This window comes from Varanus komodoensis, unplaced genomic scaffold, assembly GCF_004798865.1.
Source record: "Varanus komodoensis strain SLA01 unplaced genomic scaffold, ASM479886v1 scaffold45, whole genome shotgun sequence".
Lineage (NCBI taxonomy): Eukaryota > Metazoa > Chordata > Lepidosauria > Squamata > Varanidae > Varanus > Varanus komodoensis.
The window spans coordinates 3,047,123-3,063,847 of NW_025336011.1; the positions used below are offsets into that span (position 1 = coordinate 3,047,123).

A 16,725-nucleotide genomic window follows, 5' to 3' on the forward strand; every position below is an offset into this window, starting at 1 on the left:
GGCAAGAGACAAAATGAATCAAATTTGCACTTTGCATTTGTCAAAGTGGGCACTATGAACTGAAATATAGCGGCTGAACTGTTTATTGTAAATGGCTCCACACACAAGTGTCATGATGGCTCCATAATGTGACCTCACTCTTGACGCATCTTAGCAGAGGGAAGGGCACTCTAGCCTCAATCACCTATGCCTAATCCAGAATTCTATCGACGTGGAGAAAGCCCAGGGAGATGCCCAATACTGCATTAACTTGGAAAATGTAACACTACAGAGCAGCAATCTTACCTGGCAAACAACTACTATCCACTTAACTCAGCTGAAGTAAGACTGTACTCCCTGTTCACAGAATTGTGTGAATTCCACATTTATATTACACAATTGTGGGAATGCGTACGCACTAATTTCAGAAAGCAGAGATGGATATGGTTTTCTTCTTTCCTACCAGCAGGGTTGTGAAGCTAGTCTGGGCTATGTTTTCAGCCTCTACTGGGCTGGTGGTTACAAGAAATGCTGAGATTACACCAGGCATTACCTGTACATTTAAAGCTGTTTTCACAGGACCAGAACAAGATCTCCTAATGTGAAGGTTGGCAAATTTCTAGTTGAGAATAGTAGAAAAAAGATTAGCTGTTTTACCATCCCAAATGGAGCTCACTCCCTAGTCATGAGATAAACAAAGAACCCCTGTGTAGTAAGAAATTATGTATACAAATCCTACCTAACAATCATAAAATTAGGAAATGGGTGGGGAGGGCAAGGGTAGGATGGGACAGAAACACTGAACTCACCTGACTTCGTTCTTTGAAGTCCTCTATACTTCCTAAGTCAAGGATAATCAGGCTAAATGTGGTCCATGGAGGTTTCATTCACCTGTCCCTCCCCAATCCATGGGAAGACTTAAGAGGCAACAGCAAGGTTTGTCATTACTTCTCCAAACACAGGCCAAGTTTTTATCTTCAGAGATGCCTCTCTGGATAGAGAAAGGCAAAATGGCTGGGGCAGATGAAATCAGTGGGGCAGTGGGATTTCAGACAAAGGTTTGCTCCACCTGTCTTCTGGCCCACTGAACTGGTCCAGTGGAGTAACCTGGTCCCTAGACAAGAAAACATCCTACTCGTGTCCCAGGTCTTTCAAACAAGCAAAACCCATTCCACACCTTCCCAGGTATTTCCTCTGCAGTTATAAGGGCTAGAAACTTGCTAATGAAATTAGTCTTACTACGTTTGACAGAAACTTCATGTTCACAGTCAAATGTACCTACTGAAAGCATTTGGTTCTGTTGATATTTACTGATAAAGGCATCAAAAATGAATTTAAAGGCAGTAGGTACCATTCCAACTTTAACATGTGCCACTCCATTTAATAAAGATGCTGGGATAATTCAAGTCCCCTTCTTGGCTGTCAAGGCAAAGCTTCTTTTGCTTCTTCTGGTGTGATTTCCTGAGAGTAAAGCTCTGTGAAAAGTGCAGGTAGCCAGTACTGTGGTTCTGCTGGGGCTTGGGTATCAAGCCAGGCCATACCCTCTTTCAGCAAGTGTTCCTATAAAAAGCCACAAAACATTAATTGGAGTAGGGAAGACAGTTCTTGGAAGTTTTCTACCTACGAAGGTCTCCTTTTTCATGTGGACATTTGCCATCAAGAAAAAGCACACTCGGAGCCTTTAGAAACTGAGTGGGATCCAAATTTACATACAAAATAACACAAAGTAAAAGGACTATGATCTGGTTATAGGACATGGGTCTCAGCATTGGACCCAAGTACTTGAAGGAATACCCGTAGTCTAATATGCCTGCACTGTGAGGTCAGTTTTGGAGGTTTGTCTCCAGGTCCTCTTGCCGACTGACATAACTGGAAAGGAGGAGAATTTTCTTGGCAGCAGTCAGCAGCAGCTGGACAGAGCAGCTCAGGGAGGTGCAGCCTACACACAAAATGACTCCCTTAAACCTGTATTTTTCTGCTACAACACATACCAATTTCACAGAAAGGTAAACCAAGAAAGTCAGTTCCTAAAGTATCACATCTCTCTCTCTCTCTCCCCATTCCCTTTGTGTGTCTTGTGTCTGTGTGAATTCCTATGTATGCTTGCGCAGGAGTAAGCCTTACACATTTGCTACACACAAAAACTTCAGAAGTGCAGGCAGAGAACACTCCGCTGCTACTACAGTTCCCCAATCCTGACTTTCTCTCTTTTCTCAAAATAAGGCAAAGAGGTGAAACTGAACCGTAACTTGCCCATGAAAACGAACAAAATGCTATGATTCATCCGCCCCCCCCGCCCCCAAACACACTTTCTTTTCTGCCTCACACAGGAGCAAAGGGAATGCAGTCCTGTCATCTGGCATCTTGGATCTGCCAGTGGCTGCACAGGCTCTGCTCCTCTCATGAGGGCTCACAAATGGGCATCCCAGCCTTCCCCACTGGGACCGCCACTGCTGCTCTGCCGCCTGCAAACAGCTGCACTGCTCAGAGCTCTGGGAAGCAAAAGCATTTAAACTGTTATCCAACCCACATAAAACATATACAAAGATGTGTGTGTGTGGGGGGGGGGATTTTACTATTCAAGGCCAAGGTATTCTGGGATGCTGGAACACCCCACAATCAGAAATGGGTCTGCAGAAGTCTGCTTTAAGTGCAAAATATTAGACAAATATAACTGGCATGGTTAAAAATTAGGTAAAACACAATTATTATTAAAAACTTTGGTCCTCTAGGGTATTTCCTGAGCTCCAAAACAAATCTTCCTTTGTTGAGGTAAATGGTTCCCAGTCTACCAAGACCCAGAGTACTTTGGCCCTAGATCTGTTCTCTTTGGAAAAACTTTAAGGGACATTTTATACCATCAAAATGTTGTTTGGTTTGGGGGACATAAAGACACCCCACCAGCAAAATGAATATATTCTGGGGATATTTTACATCCTGTATTGTTTTCCCACCAAGAAAGAAAGGAAGGAAGGACAGAACATCGTGCAGGCGACAGAACATAATGAGGGAGGACTTGTTGCACAGCTGTGTAAATTCTGCAATACATTCAAGGAACCTCTGTAGTTCTACTCAACAAATCAGTGATTTGCAAGAGTTCTTCCAAGGTAACTAGTGGTGCAAACAAGGCCTAGAGAAAAACTGAGGACTGAATTTTGCCAGCTGCTGCTCTGGCAGTGCAATGACCCCACATACAGCTAATAAAAAGGAGTGGAGAGTCAACCTGGGCTCTTCGTGAAGAGAAAAAGGCTGGAAACATCATCCATCCATCCAACCAGGCAATCCACATACCCATTTCCACTATTACCCTCCGTGGCTGTCAGCTTGTCCCCAGACACATACAGCATGCATGCAAAATCACCTCTGCCACATTTTTAGAACTGAACTGAAATATGTAGAAAAATATAATTATATGTACATCAGTGCAAGTCACATTTCCAGGGCAGTATTTGAATCTACTGGGCTTATTGTACGGAGTCACTGTTTTACATACCAGCACCTGCTTTGCTCGTTCCGCCTCCCACTTTAAACTGGACTTAATTTCACTGATGGTCACATAGCCCTTTTTCTGAAACATAGAACAAAGAGAGAAGATTATTTCAGTGGCCACTCCGACGGTGACAAAAAGAAGACAAGTGACATTTTGTGAATGCCACTTGGTAAGCCAGGGCCCACAGCTCAGTTGTGGAGCATTTGCACCATGTGCACAGAGTCAGGCCAATCCAGCCATGCTTAAAAGCCATGCTTAGGAAGGGCTTCTAACTTGGCAAGGGAATGCTGGCCAGAGGAGACACTCCCGGCTTAGTGAGACCAACCCTCCTTCCTCCACATAAAGCAGCCGTGCGTGCTCACAAGCATAAAATGTCTTGCTTTCATGTATGCCTTGTGGGGAGATGATCTCCCTACTAGCACAGCTGTGCTTTATAGAAGCATGGAGTGGGCAACAAACACCTTGATCTGTTTCAGTGATAACAGTTCATCAAACAGCAGTGAATTTGACAGGCCTGCTCTGTGGGGGTCCCCAAATTAAAGAGAACCATTTTCTTGACTTGCTAACACCAAGCAAAGCCCTCTGATCCTCCCAGGCCTTCTGCATTTTCAGGGGCCACTTATTTAACTTTCCATTGGGTTTTTAAAACTGTGCTTTGAATGGCCTTTCTTCATGTTTTAGCTGCTTTGATAGTTCTCTCTCCTTTAAAATAAATATTCTAAAATTATTCTCTCAGTTATTAATTTTTCTTATGGGTTTTATTAGGATTGATTATATATGGTGCCCCTATATGACTCTAGGATGGTTCAAAAACTGAATAAATAAAATAAATAGAAATCAGGAAGTCTTTCCTCTCTATAGAGCTGGTTTGTATATAGCAACAATCCAGAGAATGGACTGAGTTTGACTTGTGGTTGAATTATGGATTGCTGTTACAAATCCTTCACTATGGTTTAACTACGGGCTGTTAACCTTGTGCAAGCCAGAGTTTACAACCCAACAACAAATCATGGGTTCTCATCCCGGGCTGTTCATGGTCAACAACCCAAAGTTAAACTATTCTGCAGGACTCAAGTGCAATGACAAATCTAATTTGTGGCAACACATGATGCAACAACAAATCCATGATTTGATGACAACCCACAAACATCCCAATTCTGGGGTCAGCATCATTGCAATCAGACACAGCCCTGCTGCATACATTTACCCACGCACCCTGCTCTCAGTCACAGAGCCATCCTGTTCATACCCAGTGAACCATCCCAGCTAAAGAGTGGGGTAGAAATTTAATTAATAAGCAAACCATACTGGCAGAGCAAGGAAGAGTTAAGCATGAGTCGCAGCATCCTGGCGAAAGCTCAGGTCTCCTCAGCCTGATTTCTCTCTGACAAAGACTTGCATGTAATTCCCCACCCCAAATGGCACTGAACAGTTTGGAATTTGATTAATCATACAGAGTTGGAACCAGATTTAGTCATACAGTCATAGTCTAAATACGACTAGATCTGAATCCAAACCATAAATTTTAATTGATTCCTGCTGCATATGAATAAGAACTATAGCTCAGAACAAGAACACACACACTCATTTGTTTTTAAGATTCTTGTAATGTTTGGCTGTTGGGCCGTATAGAAATAAAATTAATAGAAAGTCGTAGAAGCTACCTTAATTCCCACTCCTCTAACACACATAAAAAGGAAGGCTTCTCTTAGGGCTCTGAGGGATGGGCAGAAGGTAGATCTTCAGACGTGTGGAACTTTGGTTCCCAGAAGCTCTTGTCAGTAGGGCAAGTGTCAGGAATGCTGACAATCGGTGGTCCAAAACATCTAGAGATCTACTTTCTACTTTTACTTTACTCTATGATGGCACAAACCCCTCATGTTCTTAGTAAATATCAGTGATCCAGACTTAGACTTAGTGAGGGCCCGCTGAAATGAATGGGACTTATGTTGGTCAGGTAAATGCTGGACAGGATGGTATCAGTTTGTGCATGTCTTCATAAAACACAACCAGAAGATGAAAGCAGAGGAAGATGGTGGTTGGCTTCAAAACTAGCTTTTCTCTCCAAAAATGTCTCCCTCCACGGAAATACAGATTTGAGAAGTTGCTCACATAACTCTGCTAAGAACTGGGAAGACAGTGACTGCTAACACAGTTTGAAATGTGTTGTTTAGGGTGAAACCATACATTACGTTAAATATGTAATGTGCAGCTCCCTTTCTGTTTTTATTTTACTCAAAAGCAAGCATGGGGGCCCTGATCCATTATGTAAATTAGCACACAGGCACAGGATCTTTAAGCTCTCCTTCCCCAGCTGCAAATTCCTCTCAAATTACTTCCAATGACAGATTACATTGATAACCACCATATCAGTGATTCTGGAGGATTATAGCTGGAGGGCAGAATTAGACCACCCTATGCTGTGGTCCTGATCCAGAATGGGCATGCTATGCTATACACTTGAATTTTTATTATTATTTTTTCAAATTTCAACAAAGCAAAAGCATGAAAAAACATTATAACTACATAAATTGTGCATCTATCAATTCAATAATACTTATAAAACACACACACACAGAGAAAATAGATCTATTACATAAACTTAGTACATAAACAAGCACAGAGCAAAGATCTAGGTACACATCCATTCACGAGTGGTGTCTTATACCATTCATTCAAATGTTGAAAGTGTTTTCAAGTCTTTGATCAAGTGCATGACAGGATAGGGAAGTGTTTATCCTTTCAATGCTATAACACTTGTCCTATAGGGAACAGTACTGTGGCCTCCTGACATTGTTTAAAATCGCTTGGAGTCCCAGCTCTGAGCTACTCTGAATGCAGAACCCTTGTCCTGTACCCACCCCCCATCCCACAATTAGTGGGTAGAGAAAGAACTACCCCAGTCAGAAACTGGCCCCAGAGAGGACGGAAGGGCAGAGACTTGACAGTTGCCAGCTGCTTAACAGTTCCCAAACAGCACCCAGTTTTCTTTCCTTCTCCTCTCCAGACAGGTGGAAACTGGTTTCTAGATGAATTTAAAGCATGACATACAGGGTGGCAGAAACTGTGGTGTTGTATGCATATAAGCCTCCAAGTTTGGAGGCTTGCATACGTCAAATGCAAAGGGCACTGGATTGCACCCTTAGCGGTCAAAACTGCCCTGAGAATCCTTTATGTTGACCATGTGTTAAATTATCTACCTGCTTCCTGTAAGTTAAGAGGATGTGTACATCAGTAAATATTGAGTACTCCAGTACAAAGTCCATCTGTATTATAACATCTTCCTCAAAAGAGGTAACCACTGGACATTGCCAAAAAATATGAGTAAAAGACACATTACCCACATTATACCTCCAGCAATTAGCTAGCACAGACAAACCCTCATCAAAGAGATGCGGCATCCGGCAGACCCTGAACTAGCTTTTTTGCTGAGTAAGGTATAACCTGATCTACTAACACTTCAGGGATGGAAGCTAAAGTGGCAATCCACTATTTAGGCAAACTGGGACAATCCAGTTCTTTATTACAGATAAAGGAATCTCAGATATAACATAAACAATCCAAGATGGAATATTCCCTACAAGTGGGCATATCAATTTCAGTAATACTTGTAACACACATACACAGAGGGAGAGGGAATAGATCAATGTACATGTCAACAAACTCAGAGCAAATATCTATACATGTATCCATTTGCAAGTGGCATCTATTATATCATCCATAAATAACCCAAGATGGAATCCAATCAGTCCCCAATTTAAGAATGAGTTCCATTCCTGAGAAAATGGAATCTCTAAGCTCCCGCTGCCCAAACTCACCAGTGGTCCCTTTTTGCAGCAAGGAAATGCCAGAGACTTCTCTCTCTGGGTGGGCAGGGCAGGAAGGCATGCTTTGGAGGCCTCTCCCTCTTCCCTTTCACCTCCCCTCTCTCTATGGTGATGATGATTTCCTGTGGTATTTTTTTAAATTAATTGGATTTATGGTACTTTGCTCATATGTATGAATTGTTCATAATTCGGATGTTTGTAACATGGGGACTGCCTGTAATCCCCTTAAGTGTATTACCTGTACTCCATAAACTCAGCTTTAAAGATGTTCCTTTATCTATATCTCATGTAATATTATTTGTCTGAATAAAGTTGAGCCTGATCATTTGCAATATAGCTCTGGGAATAAGTATTCCCAAAAGTAAAATCTTGGAACCAAAGTGGCCAGTTAACTACTAGACTATGAGACGCAGTATCTCCAACTGGCCTCATTTCAAACTTTGACCAGTTAATTGATTAGCCAGCTAAGTGGTCAAGATAATTAATCGGCTGCACTGAAGCCGGAAAGATGATGCATTTCAAAATAATTAAGAGATAACCAGTATAAAGAATAAATTTACATTCTAAACAATCATGCACAAAATCATGAATATCACTATTCTGCCTAACAACACATGTATGGGGTTCCAAACTTGTACCAAATATAAATGGGAGAAGGTGGATATTCCTGTTTGGTACCTCTCTCAAATGAAAAAGAAATCTGAGAAAAAAATTGGAAATTAATTTTCACAATGTTAAGTCATTTGGCCTTTCCTGTAGAATTTTTGAAATGTGACAACATATTACATTCAGTCCCAAGAGCTAGCATCTAGCTTCTATAGTATCAGCATGAAACTTTAAAAGTCATGTGCCTGTATCTGAGAGAAAGGCGTACTTCACATCAGTCTCATCTCTAACAGGTGAGATAACATATCAGTGTTTTTGCTGTTTAAGATGATGTGCCAAAATCTTATGGGGACATTTACCACTCTCGCAAAATGCCTGTCATAAACAGGTTAGGGCAATTTCTGCTTGTTGAAAGAATGCAGCTCAACCTGTATTCAAAATTCTGCTGCTACTGATAAAGTTGGGCAGTTGGAAAAATAGCAACTGAATAATAAGAGGCTTTAACTTATTAAACATATCTGTTGTATTTAAGAAAATCTTATAGGAAGCATGGATTTGGCCCTGTATAGAAGCTTTACTGGCTTCCCACTCAGTGTTGCAAGAATCAACAACACACTTATTATTTTTAACATACTTGAATAATCCAGCAGAAATCTGATTTTTAAGCATCTCATTATTAAGGAGAGAAACATCAGAGTACCAGAGACCAGGGAGCTGTGGCAAACTTAAAAACAGTAACTATAAGCAGACCAGGGAATCATCTAATCTTACTAACATTTATCTGATATACCAAAGATGTAGAAACAAAAAAAAATCTAATCAAAAGCAATGAAGATGGACAGGTAAAGTAAAAGCATAGTCACTCTCTCCATGATGCAAAATTCTTAAAGAATCTATCGAACTAAGTTCAGCCACAGAAGCCTAAAGTGTTATGTCAGCACTGTTTCCTTCCTAGGAATGGCCTACCCCAATCCAGCAAAAGGTCTAAAATCTCCCTGAAATCTGTGTTCTTATTCTTAAGAATGCTGGGAAATTTGTATAATATTCATAAAACATGATAGGAGAATCATTATTAGACTCATACTTATTAATCACCACAATAACCATGTATTTCCCAATCAGACTCAAAAAGTAAGCATCAGGAGCAATGACCACCAATTGGACGGAAAAGGAGCCCTCCTTTTGAATTAACTGCAATTCCTTTAAATCTTTAAGGAGAGTTTGGATTCCCCGCGCCAAGGTCAGCGACAGTGGTCCAATGTCAGACCTGGGGATTGAGAGCTCCAACCTTTTCCCCACCTGCTTACATCCCATGCGGAAAGACTGAGCCAGAGACTCCCCAAGGCTGGGAAAGGCACCTCTGAGAGAAGGAAAAGGGGAGCTGCAGGGAGGATGTGCTGGGCAGCAGATGCATATCCTGGAGCTGCTCCAGCCTCCTCTCCTCCTCCTTTGAAATGCTGTCACTGAGCACCAGACAATGGCTGCCTTGCAAAAATGCTGAGTGGGAGGAAAAGATGGCCTCTGTTCTCCAACTCTTCACTAGATGAGGAGGAGCCTCCAAGTTTGGAGGCTTACTCATCTCCACAGGATTGTTCCCTAAACAAAGAAAGGCTTTCCAAGAACAGCTAAGGAAAAACAGACAGCCTGTGATTCTGTCTCAATCTCTCCCTCGTTCCTGGCACATTACCTCAGCAAGCTGTATCACCACTGTGTGATCCATGTTTAATTCAGCTGGCACAGACTGGATCAGGTACGTCCCACCAACAGGAAAGATCCCAAAGCCATTTCCGAGAACTTTCAGCTTCTTAATTGCTCGAATGAGGTCATCACTGAGGAATCAGGGGGAAGAAATGTGAGGCTATAGGTTGTATCAGACTACAGGTGATAGCTAAGAATCTTCAGCTTCATCCAAAGAAATGTGTGTGTGTGTTGCGGTTTTTCAGAAGCAAAGGAAAAACCACAGAAAGTAATACAGAAAGCAGAATCAGGCTCTAGAGAATAACTACTGTTGCTTAAAACACTCAAATATCTAGCCCTCATGGCTATAAAATGAAATGAAAGCCTGTCTGTGCAACCCTAACTGAAATCTCAGAAGGTACCCAAACAGATTTTGCAGGGGTTTCAATGCCTTGCATAGCTCTTCCCCCTCCCCAGACTCTGGCCTTAGCCAGAGGGAGGGAAGGAGTCCTGCTGTTTTGGGGTTCTCTACAGCTCATTCTCCTCAGGGCTCTGGTCTCAGTAGTTTTACTCCGAGGGCACTACTTCCTCCTATGGGACATTGGCTGTCTATATGCAATAAGGAACCTTGAAAAGGCGGGATCGCTGGTCACACAGGCGGAACCAATAGCTATGCAGCAACACAGGCTAAGATCTTTCAGACACCTTCCCACTCATGTGTTCAGCCCTGGGTCAGCAGGTGTAACCCAGCTCCTCCCTTGAGGTGCATTCCAAGTAACGTCTGGGGAGTCCCACCATCTATGCAATCTACATGGCCCCCATTGCCCATCTCTTCTCTAGGATTACCAGCCCTCTACCTGCTTGTATTGTTCATGGAGTGGCTGGCTTGCAAACCACCCCTTCTTTCTTGTCCTGTCTGTGTTGGCCATTAAACAATCCTCAGAAGCAGAGGAATCTTCCAAACAAAATGCATTTGGAGTAAACCTTGTGCTTAGTGGATATAACTGATCAAATGCTTATGCCCAGTATGGAACCCTGCTCTGCCCTTCACCCCCGCCAAGGAAAACTTTACAGTCAAACAAATCATGCAGATCAAATCCACTTGATATGCATCCTTTTTTAACATGTTATAATGTTCTGTATTTTTTCCCTTCCAGATTCCACACAGTCTTGAACCCAGGGCTTACTGGCTGACGTCTTGAGCAAATTTTCCTCTTCCTTTCAGTACTTGGTGGTGGAGTTCCTCTAATGTTATTAACCCTAGAGGGAGGGAGGAAACAGGAGCCATGTGAATACACAGCCATATACATTAGAAGTCTGGATCCAATGAGCTAGCAGATCAAGGCTGCAATCCTGTACACACGTGACCTGTGCGGAGCCTGTATAGGATGGCAGAGGATTTACTTACTTCAGGGTTGGTCATTTAAGAGGAGACACACAAAGGAATACAACACCAGGTGCAACATCTCTGTGTACCGTCAGTGAACACAGCAGGACTTACTTACACATGAGTGTAATGTGCATAGCACGGCACTGCATTTTGCACTCTGCTGCACAAAGGACACACTGAAATCAACCGGACAAGTTAGTCATTACCTAAATCCTATTGATTTCCATGGGCACGAAGTACAACTAACTTATGTTGCAATCCTATACATATTTACCTGGAAGTAAGTCTCCCTAAAGTCAACAGAGATTAGTTCTGAGCAGTCATATACAGGATTGAGCAGTTAGCCTCGTCCCAAATCACTGTCAAGAAATTGGTTGTATCCTAAAAAAAGTCCACCTTAAAAACTGAATGTGCAAGCATAAAAAAATTAAATTAGAGTCAGTGCAGCGTAGGGCCACAAAGTTGGTGACTGGTTTGCGGGGATGGGGTATGAGGCGAGACTGAGGGAACTGGGTCTCTTCAGCCTGGAGGAGACTCAGAGGGGATATGTTGGCGACATACAGGTATGTGAGGGGATGTCACACGGAGGTGGGTAGAGACCTGTTCTCCCCTGCAGAGGAAGGCAGGATGCGCTCCAACGGAGCAAAGTTCAGGGAACCAAGGTTCCATTTAGATGCCAGGAAACATTTCCTGACAGTTAGGACCCTGAGGGTATGGAATGGGCTTCCACGAGAGGTCGTCGAGGCCCAATCGGTGCAGGTGTTCAAGGACAGGCTGGACATGCACATGGTGTGCATGTTGTGAGCGGAGCCGGCTGGTGCCGGAGGTCAGACTAGATGGCCTGGGAGGCCCCTTCTGACTCGCTCTGTTTCTATGTTTCTAAATAGAAGATTATGTTCTGAACAATCAAAGGAAAACAGTATCAACCAGTTAGTAATTCCATTAATGAATGTTAACATCTTGAATGACTGTTGAAGTATCCAAACTTCAGAAGTCAACAGTAACTTTGAATTCAACAGAATGTCATAAATTAGCCACCGAAGTTATAATGGAGGACACCATTTCAAACATCTGGCAGATTTATCTAGAACTTTAACATGCTTAATTTGATGGCAGACTGTTTAGATTTGGTTTTATTTCTGATTTATTTGTAGAACTTATATGCCATTAAGTATAATAAAATCCAAAGTGGTTTATATGCAAATATTAAAATCACATTTAAAATATTAACATTAAAATCACATTTAACACAAATTTTAAAACAATTACAATAATAATAAAAGTAACAAAGAAATGCACAGTAAAATACTCAGTAAAATGGAACAGCATGGTCACTTTAATTACAAGCCAGGGAAAACCTGGCTAAACAAATATGCTTTTAGGAGGCATTCAAAAGATGCTATATTTTCTTTTCCCCAAATTACAGGATAAAGAGTTAGGTGCCACTGCTGAGAAGACAACTTTCATCAGAAACCTTTGGGACTGGATTTGAGGTGTGCCTTGCATCAAAAGAAGGGATGTGCTCGCAGAAGGTGCTCCCCTGTAGATTTCGGGGATGCTCTTTCTCCTGTCCACCACATCACAGTTCACCCCCATTCAACAGGATCCCCAAACCTCTATGCAGCAAATAAAGGGACTGCTGGTGGAAGGAGCAAGGAAGTCTGTTTCTGCCAGCTTAGATGCATGTACCTAAGCCCACATCTTAAGCTGCCCAGAAAGCTTGATGCTAGCGGATGGCTTTCAAACAAAGTCAACAAAACAAAACAAACCTAAGAATTTGATTTTTATTAGCTTTCATAGTTGCACAATATGTTTTAAGGGCAGACTTTTCCTGTACTGCTGAATTAAGGCATCTGCCCTCTCCCTTCTGTGACCGAATTTTTGGATAGTATTGCTGGAGTAGAACAAATGAAATCAACATTTAAAAAACAGCACCCATGCAATGAGTAATATAAACCACTAGGCCTACAAGGTGTACAGAATAGGTACACCTCTTCATTTATTCTGCCCATGCAAATTCTGCACAAAAATTCAACATGAAAACTATATGGGGAAAAAAGAGGAAATGCAAAGTGAAAAGATAAGAGATAACTGAATGTTCCGAACAGCAAGTTGGCAGGCAACCTCTGCAAAAAACCGAAGGAGGAGTGTGTGTATATGTATTAACCACCTGCCTTACTTCTCACCTCTAGTTTTAGTTTCACAATTTCCAATTTTGGCCTAAAACAAATGAAAAACATTGCACGTAGACCAAAAATGGCATGCAATCATGCAATTACTCAGAATGCCGCTTCCTCAGCAGTAAGAATGCTAAGAATGGGGCAACCATTCAAGCGCACAGTCTAATTTTATGTGCAGTTACCTGGAAGTAAGCCCCAATGAACTCAGCAGGGCTTATTTCTGAGTAGAAGTACATAGGATTGTGCTGCTAATGTAACTGGGAAACTACAGTATAGCTGACGGGAAGCTTAAGCAATCTGACAAAAATGTGGAAAGTGGAAGACATGCATAAAGAAGAGCTGCTAAACATACACCCCAGGGCAAACGAAATGCCAGATGCTGCCCTCACCTCCATTTCTGTGCTTCAGAGCCAGACAGACTTCAATAATCTGGACACCAAGCTCATAGTAAAAATCTCCAACACCCAACATTTCAGACCAGAATCCTTTGCCAGCTACGGAAGACAGCAAAAAATACAGGCATGACTATATTAACAATGCATTAGGACAGCAGGGCTATGCATTATCTTAAGTTTCACAAGGACACCATTGTGAAAGTCTGTATTTTTTAAAGGAACTCTCCTAGCCCTCACATTTGCAGAATATGAGAATTCACACAGAAAATTCTGATTGACAGTCAAAGAACAAAACCTTCCTATACAACGTTATTCCTTTTTCTTTCCTCTGCTGCGGCCCTGTGCCTGGTCACCACAGTGACAAAGAATTTCATTCAGGGAATTGCAGGACTGGTGGAAGGAAGGCTGAGCTACCTATTTCTTTTCTGTGTGTCTACTTGATTTCTGCACTGGCCGTGAAGAAAGAGAAGCCCATCCCTCAACGACATTCTGCCCCACTCCTTTGAGACCAGCATGGAAAAGCAAGGTAGTACTCTCTTAGCAGGGTAGTAACTTTTGTGGGCTTATTTACAAGGCTGTTTCATTTGCCAAGAGCTCCCAGGGGAACTCTCTCTGCTCCTCACACTGCTTTTCACAGGGTATACATTATACTAAATTTACATCTGAGCAAAACAGACGACTGCACAGGGGAAACATAGCTATAGATACTCGCATCTAGTACCAATAGTAAACTGGAAGTATGCACCAATGGGCAAAAAAGTCTCTGCCAAGACCTATACCACAAAGGCACTGTGCCCACACTCGGGTAGATTATGTCCTAAACAGATACACACAGTAAATGTTTGTAATTTATGCAGGTTGTAAAATTCAGCCTCCCACTCTGCAGAATGTGTTTGAATAGAATAAAAAATAAATACCATAAATAAGATTTAAAGCACAGAGCAGTCATAGCCCTTGAGCTGAGAAGGTTCTTGTTCAGAAGCCCACAACTTATATATTGCAATAGCTACTCTTAATACAGGGATGCATTTGCAGGAAGGGACAGATGTCAGCAGCGGAGCAGCTGCTTTCTAGGAAGAGGGTATCATACTCAATTCCTGGCATCTCAGGTGGGACTAAAAAAACTCCTGCCTGAAATAATGGAGAGCCACAGGAGGTTAATATCGACAGTACTGAACCAGATGGACAATGGCTTGTAGAAGGTAACTTCCAGTGGTCCTGTGCCAAGTTCTTTGGAAAATGTTATTCATTTTCTGCTACATGGAAGTTCTGATAGATGCTCCAAACAAGAAAATAAAACAGGATAAATCTGCCTAGAACTCTTCCTTCATTTGCACATATCCTCCCCACCCCCGTACTGCTCAATCTCCATCTTCCCCATTTCTTACAGGCTAGTGGATCCACACCAATTGTTGCACACATGTCTTGGAACTGAACCCTGAATTGGGGATTTTTGCGAATCTCTTGTTTGTGTTTACTGGCAAACTCTTCCAGGTTAGTTTTAAATGTGTCCAGCTGCTTGGACATCTGTAAGTGAAGAAAAATATAAACAGATTAAAATTGACTGGTCTGACATACCATTTATTTATTTATTTATTTATTTAAACATTTCTATGCCGCCCCTTGCCGAAGCCTCGGGGCGGTTCACAACATACAATAAAATGCACAATAAATTAAAACAATAACAATTACAATATATATATTAGAATAAAATAAGCCGCCCTGGCCAAATACATTAAGCTCTCCATGGTTGCTAGGATACTGTTGTTGCACATTGGACAACTCTCTGATGCTATTTCAATGAAGAATTGATCTATGACAATGCTTTCTCATCAGATTCACCTTGCTAGCAAGTTGTCACTAATGTGGAATTAAACTCAATCCCAGCTTGAATGAAAGTGACCACTTGTTATCATAAGCTCACAAACCTGAGTTTAGTGATTTTCCATAGCACCCATACAGACTCTCTTTTAATCTTTTTCCCAAGTTGTTGTGATCATGGATTGTAACAACACTCTGCAGTAATGGGTTTCAGAGATTAATCATGCACAGAAATCTGGGCTAATAGGAGAAGGACCTTCTATGCTCATGCATATTGGAACTGTCACCCTTCCAAAAAGAGCAAACCTAGGTGTTTTCCCAACTCACCTGGGCTAACTGATCTTCAGCCAAAACTGTGCCATGCTCCTTGTACTTGGCCTACAAAGAAAAAAGACTGTTGAACTGTTGTTGTCAGTTACATAAGTTATACAGTAAAATCAAAGCCATATTTTTCTTCTGATGTGGGTGTCTTGTTTCTAAAGTCATTACAGGAGGCCTTATTGAGAGTATGTCTATTTAATCACAGCCAGAATTGAATTTTTTCTGTTTAGTACGAAAATTGTTGAACTCCCTGCCTCTTGAAGTCCAGTAAAATGTCCTTCTAAATACATTTAGGCATCTTAAGTCATTTTTGTAAAGTCTACATTTTCTGAATGGTAATGCTTTATGGCCATGACACATCACCATGCAATGCTGGCCCAGATACTGTGGTGTAGCAGAGTTATAAGGATTTTTATTCTTCTTCATTAACAAAGTGTGGACTTCCTGGTTGAAGGGTGTACTTTTTATAGATCTTCCAGTCCCAACCCAGTTTGGAAATTAAAGGGTATCCATCTCCTCTCTGCAACACAGAGATACTGTCCTGGCAATTCTGCTAGCATGGGCGAATTCAACAAAAAAAGTGGGAAGTAGAAAAAAGAGCGTGCCACCATTTGTGCAGAGTCGATGCAAAGTGCCCAAGTTGGGCAGTGAGATATCTGCATTGGTCTTTAAGGTGCTACAAGGCTCTTTAAGATCACTGTCAGGGAAGAGTGCTCCTGCACATGAACAAAGTACCTTTCCCCATTCTTGAGGCTGAGCAGCGGCAGCCTTCGTATCCCTGCCCTACTCGCAATGGGACTTAAGGACGGAGGGGCTCAGGAGGGGCTGGAGGCGACCGCAGAAGCGAAGCCCGCGCCGCGCACAGCCTCTTTGGACGGGAGGAGCAGCTGCGAGGAGAAGGCGGGAACCTCACCTCGGCCAGCTTCTTCTTGGCGATGGCGCCCGCCCCCACTCCGCGGCGGTGCATCTTGCCGCACGGGCGGGCGCAGGGGCGCTGCCGGGGTCGAGAGGCGCTCGGCGGAGAACGCGGCCCGGCGGG

At 42.4% G+C, this 16,725-nt stretch overlaps 1 protein-coding gene across 2 annotated transcripts; it reads right to left on the reverse strand.

The window, feature by feature from the left end:
* Nucleotides 1–1,269: 1,269 nt before the first annotated feature.
* Nucleotides 1,270–16,725, reverse strand: SNF8 (SNF8 subunit of ESCRT-II). 2 transcript variants are annotated; one of them, XM_044444554.1, is made up of 8 exons: nt 16,600–16,725; nt 15,693–15,743; nt 14,933–15,071; nt 13,539–13,643; nt 10,767–10,839; nt 9,590–9,731; nt 3,473–3,547; nt 1,270–1,539 (listed from the first exon to the last, which is right to left on the reverse strand). In XM_044444554.1, exons 1-8 carry the CDS (start codon nt 16,651–16,653, stop codon nt 1,402–1,404), a joined length of 777 nt encoding a protein of 258 aa, XP_044300489.1. In that variant the 5' UTR covers nt 16,654–16,725; the 3' UTR covers nt 1,270–1,401. The 2 variants fall into 2 exon arrangements, with proteins under 2 accessions (XP_044300489.1, XP_044300491.1); XM_044444556.1 differs by lacking the exon at nt 13,539–13,643.

Excerpts from the sequence above, each read along its gene's own strand:
- SNF8 (XM_044444554.1), bottom strand. The coding sequence starts at position 16,653 with ATGCACCGCCGCGGAGTGGGGGCGGGCGCCATCGCCAAGAAGAAGCTG. Across the intron at positions 13,644-14,932 it reads TGGTGTGGATCCACTAGCCT|CTGGCAAAGGATTCTGGTCT; the intron begins GTAAGAAATGGG and ends TGTCTTCCGTAG. Across the intron at positions 10,840-13,538 it reads TCTGAAGCACAGAAATGGAG|GGTTAATAACATTAGAGGAA; the intron begins GTGAGGGCAGCA and ends CCCTCCCTCTAG.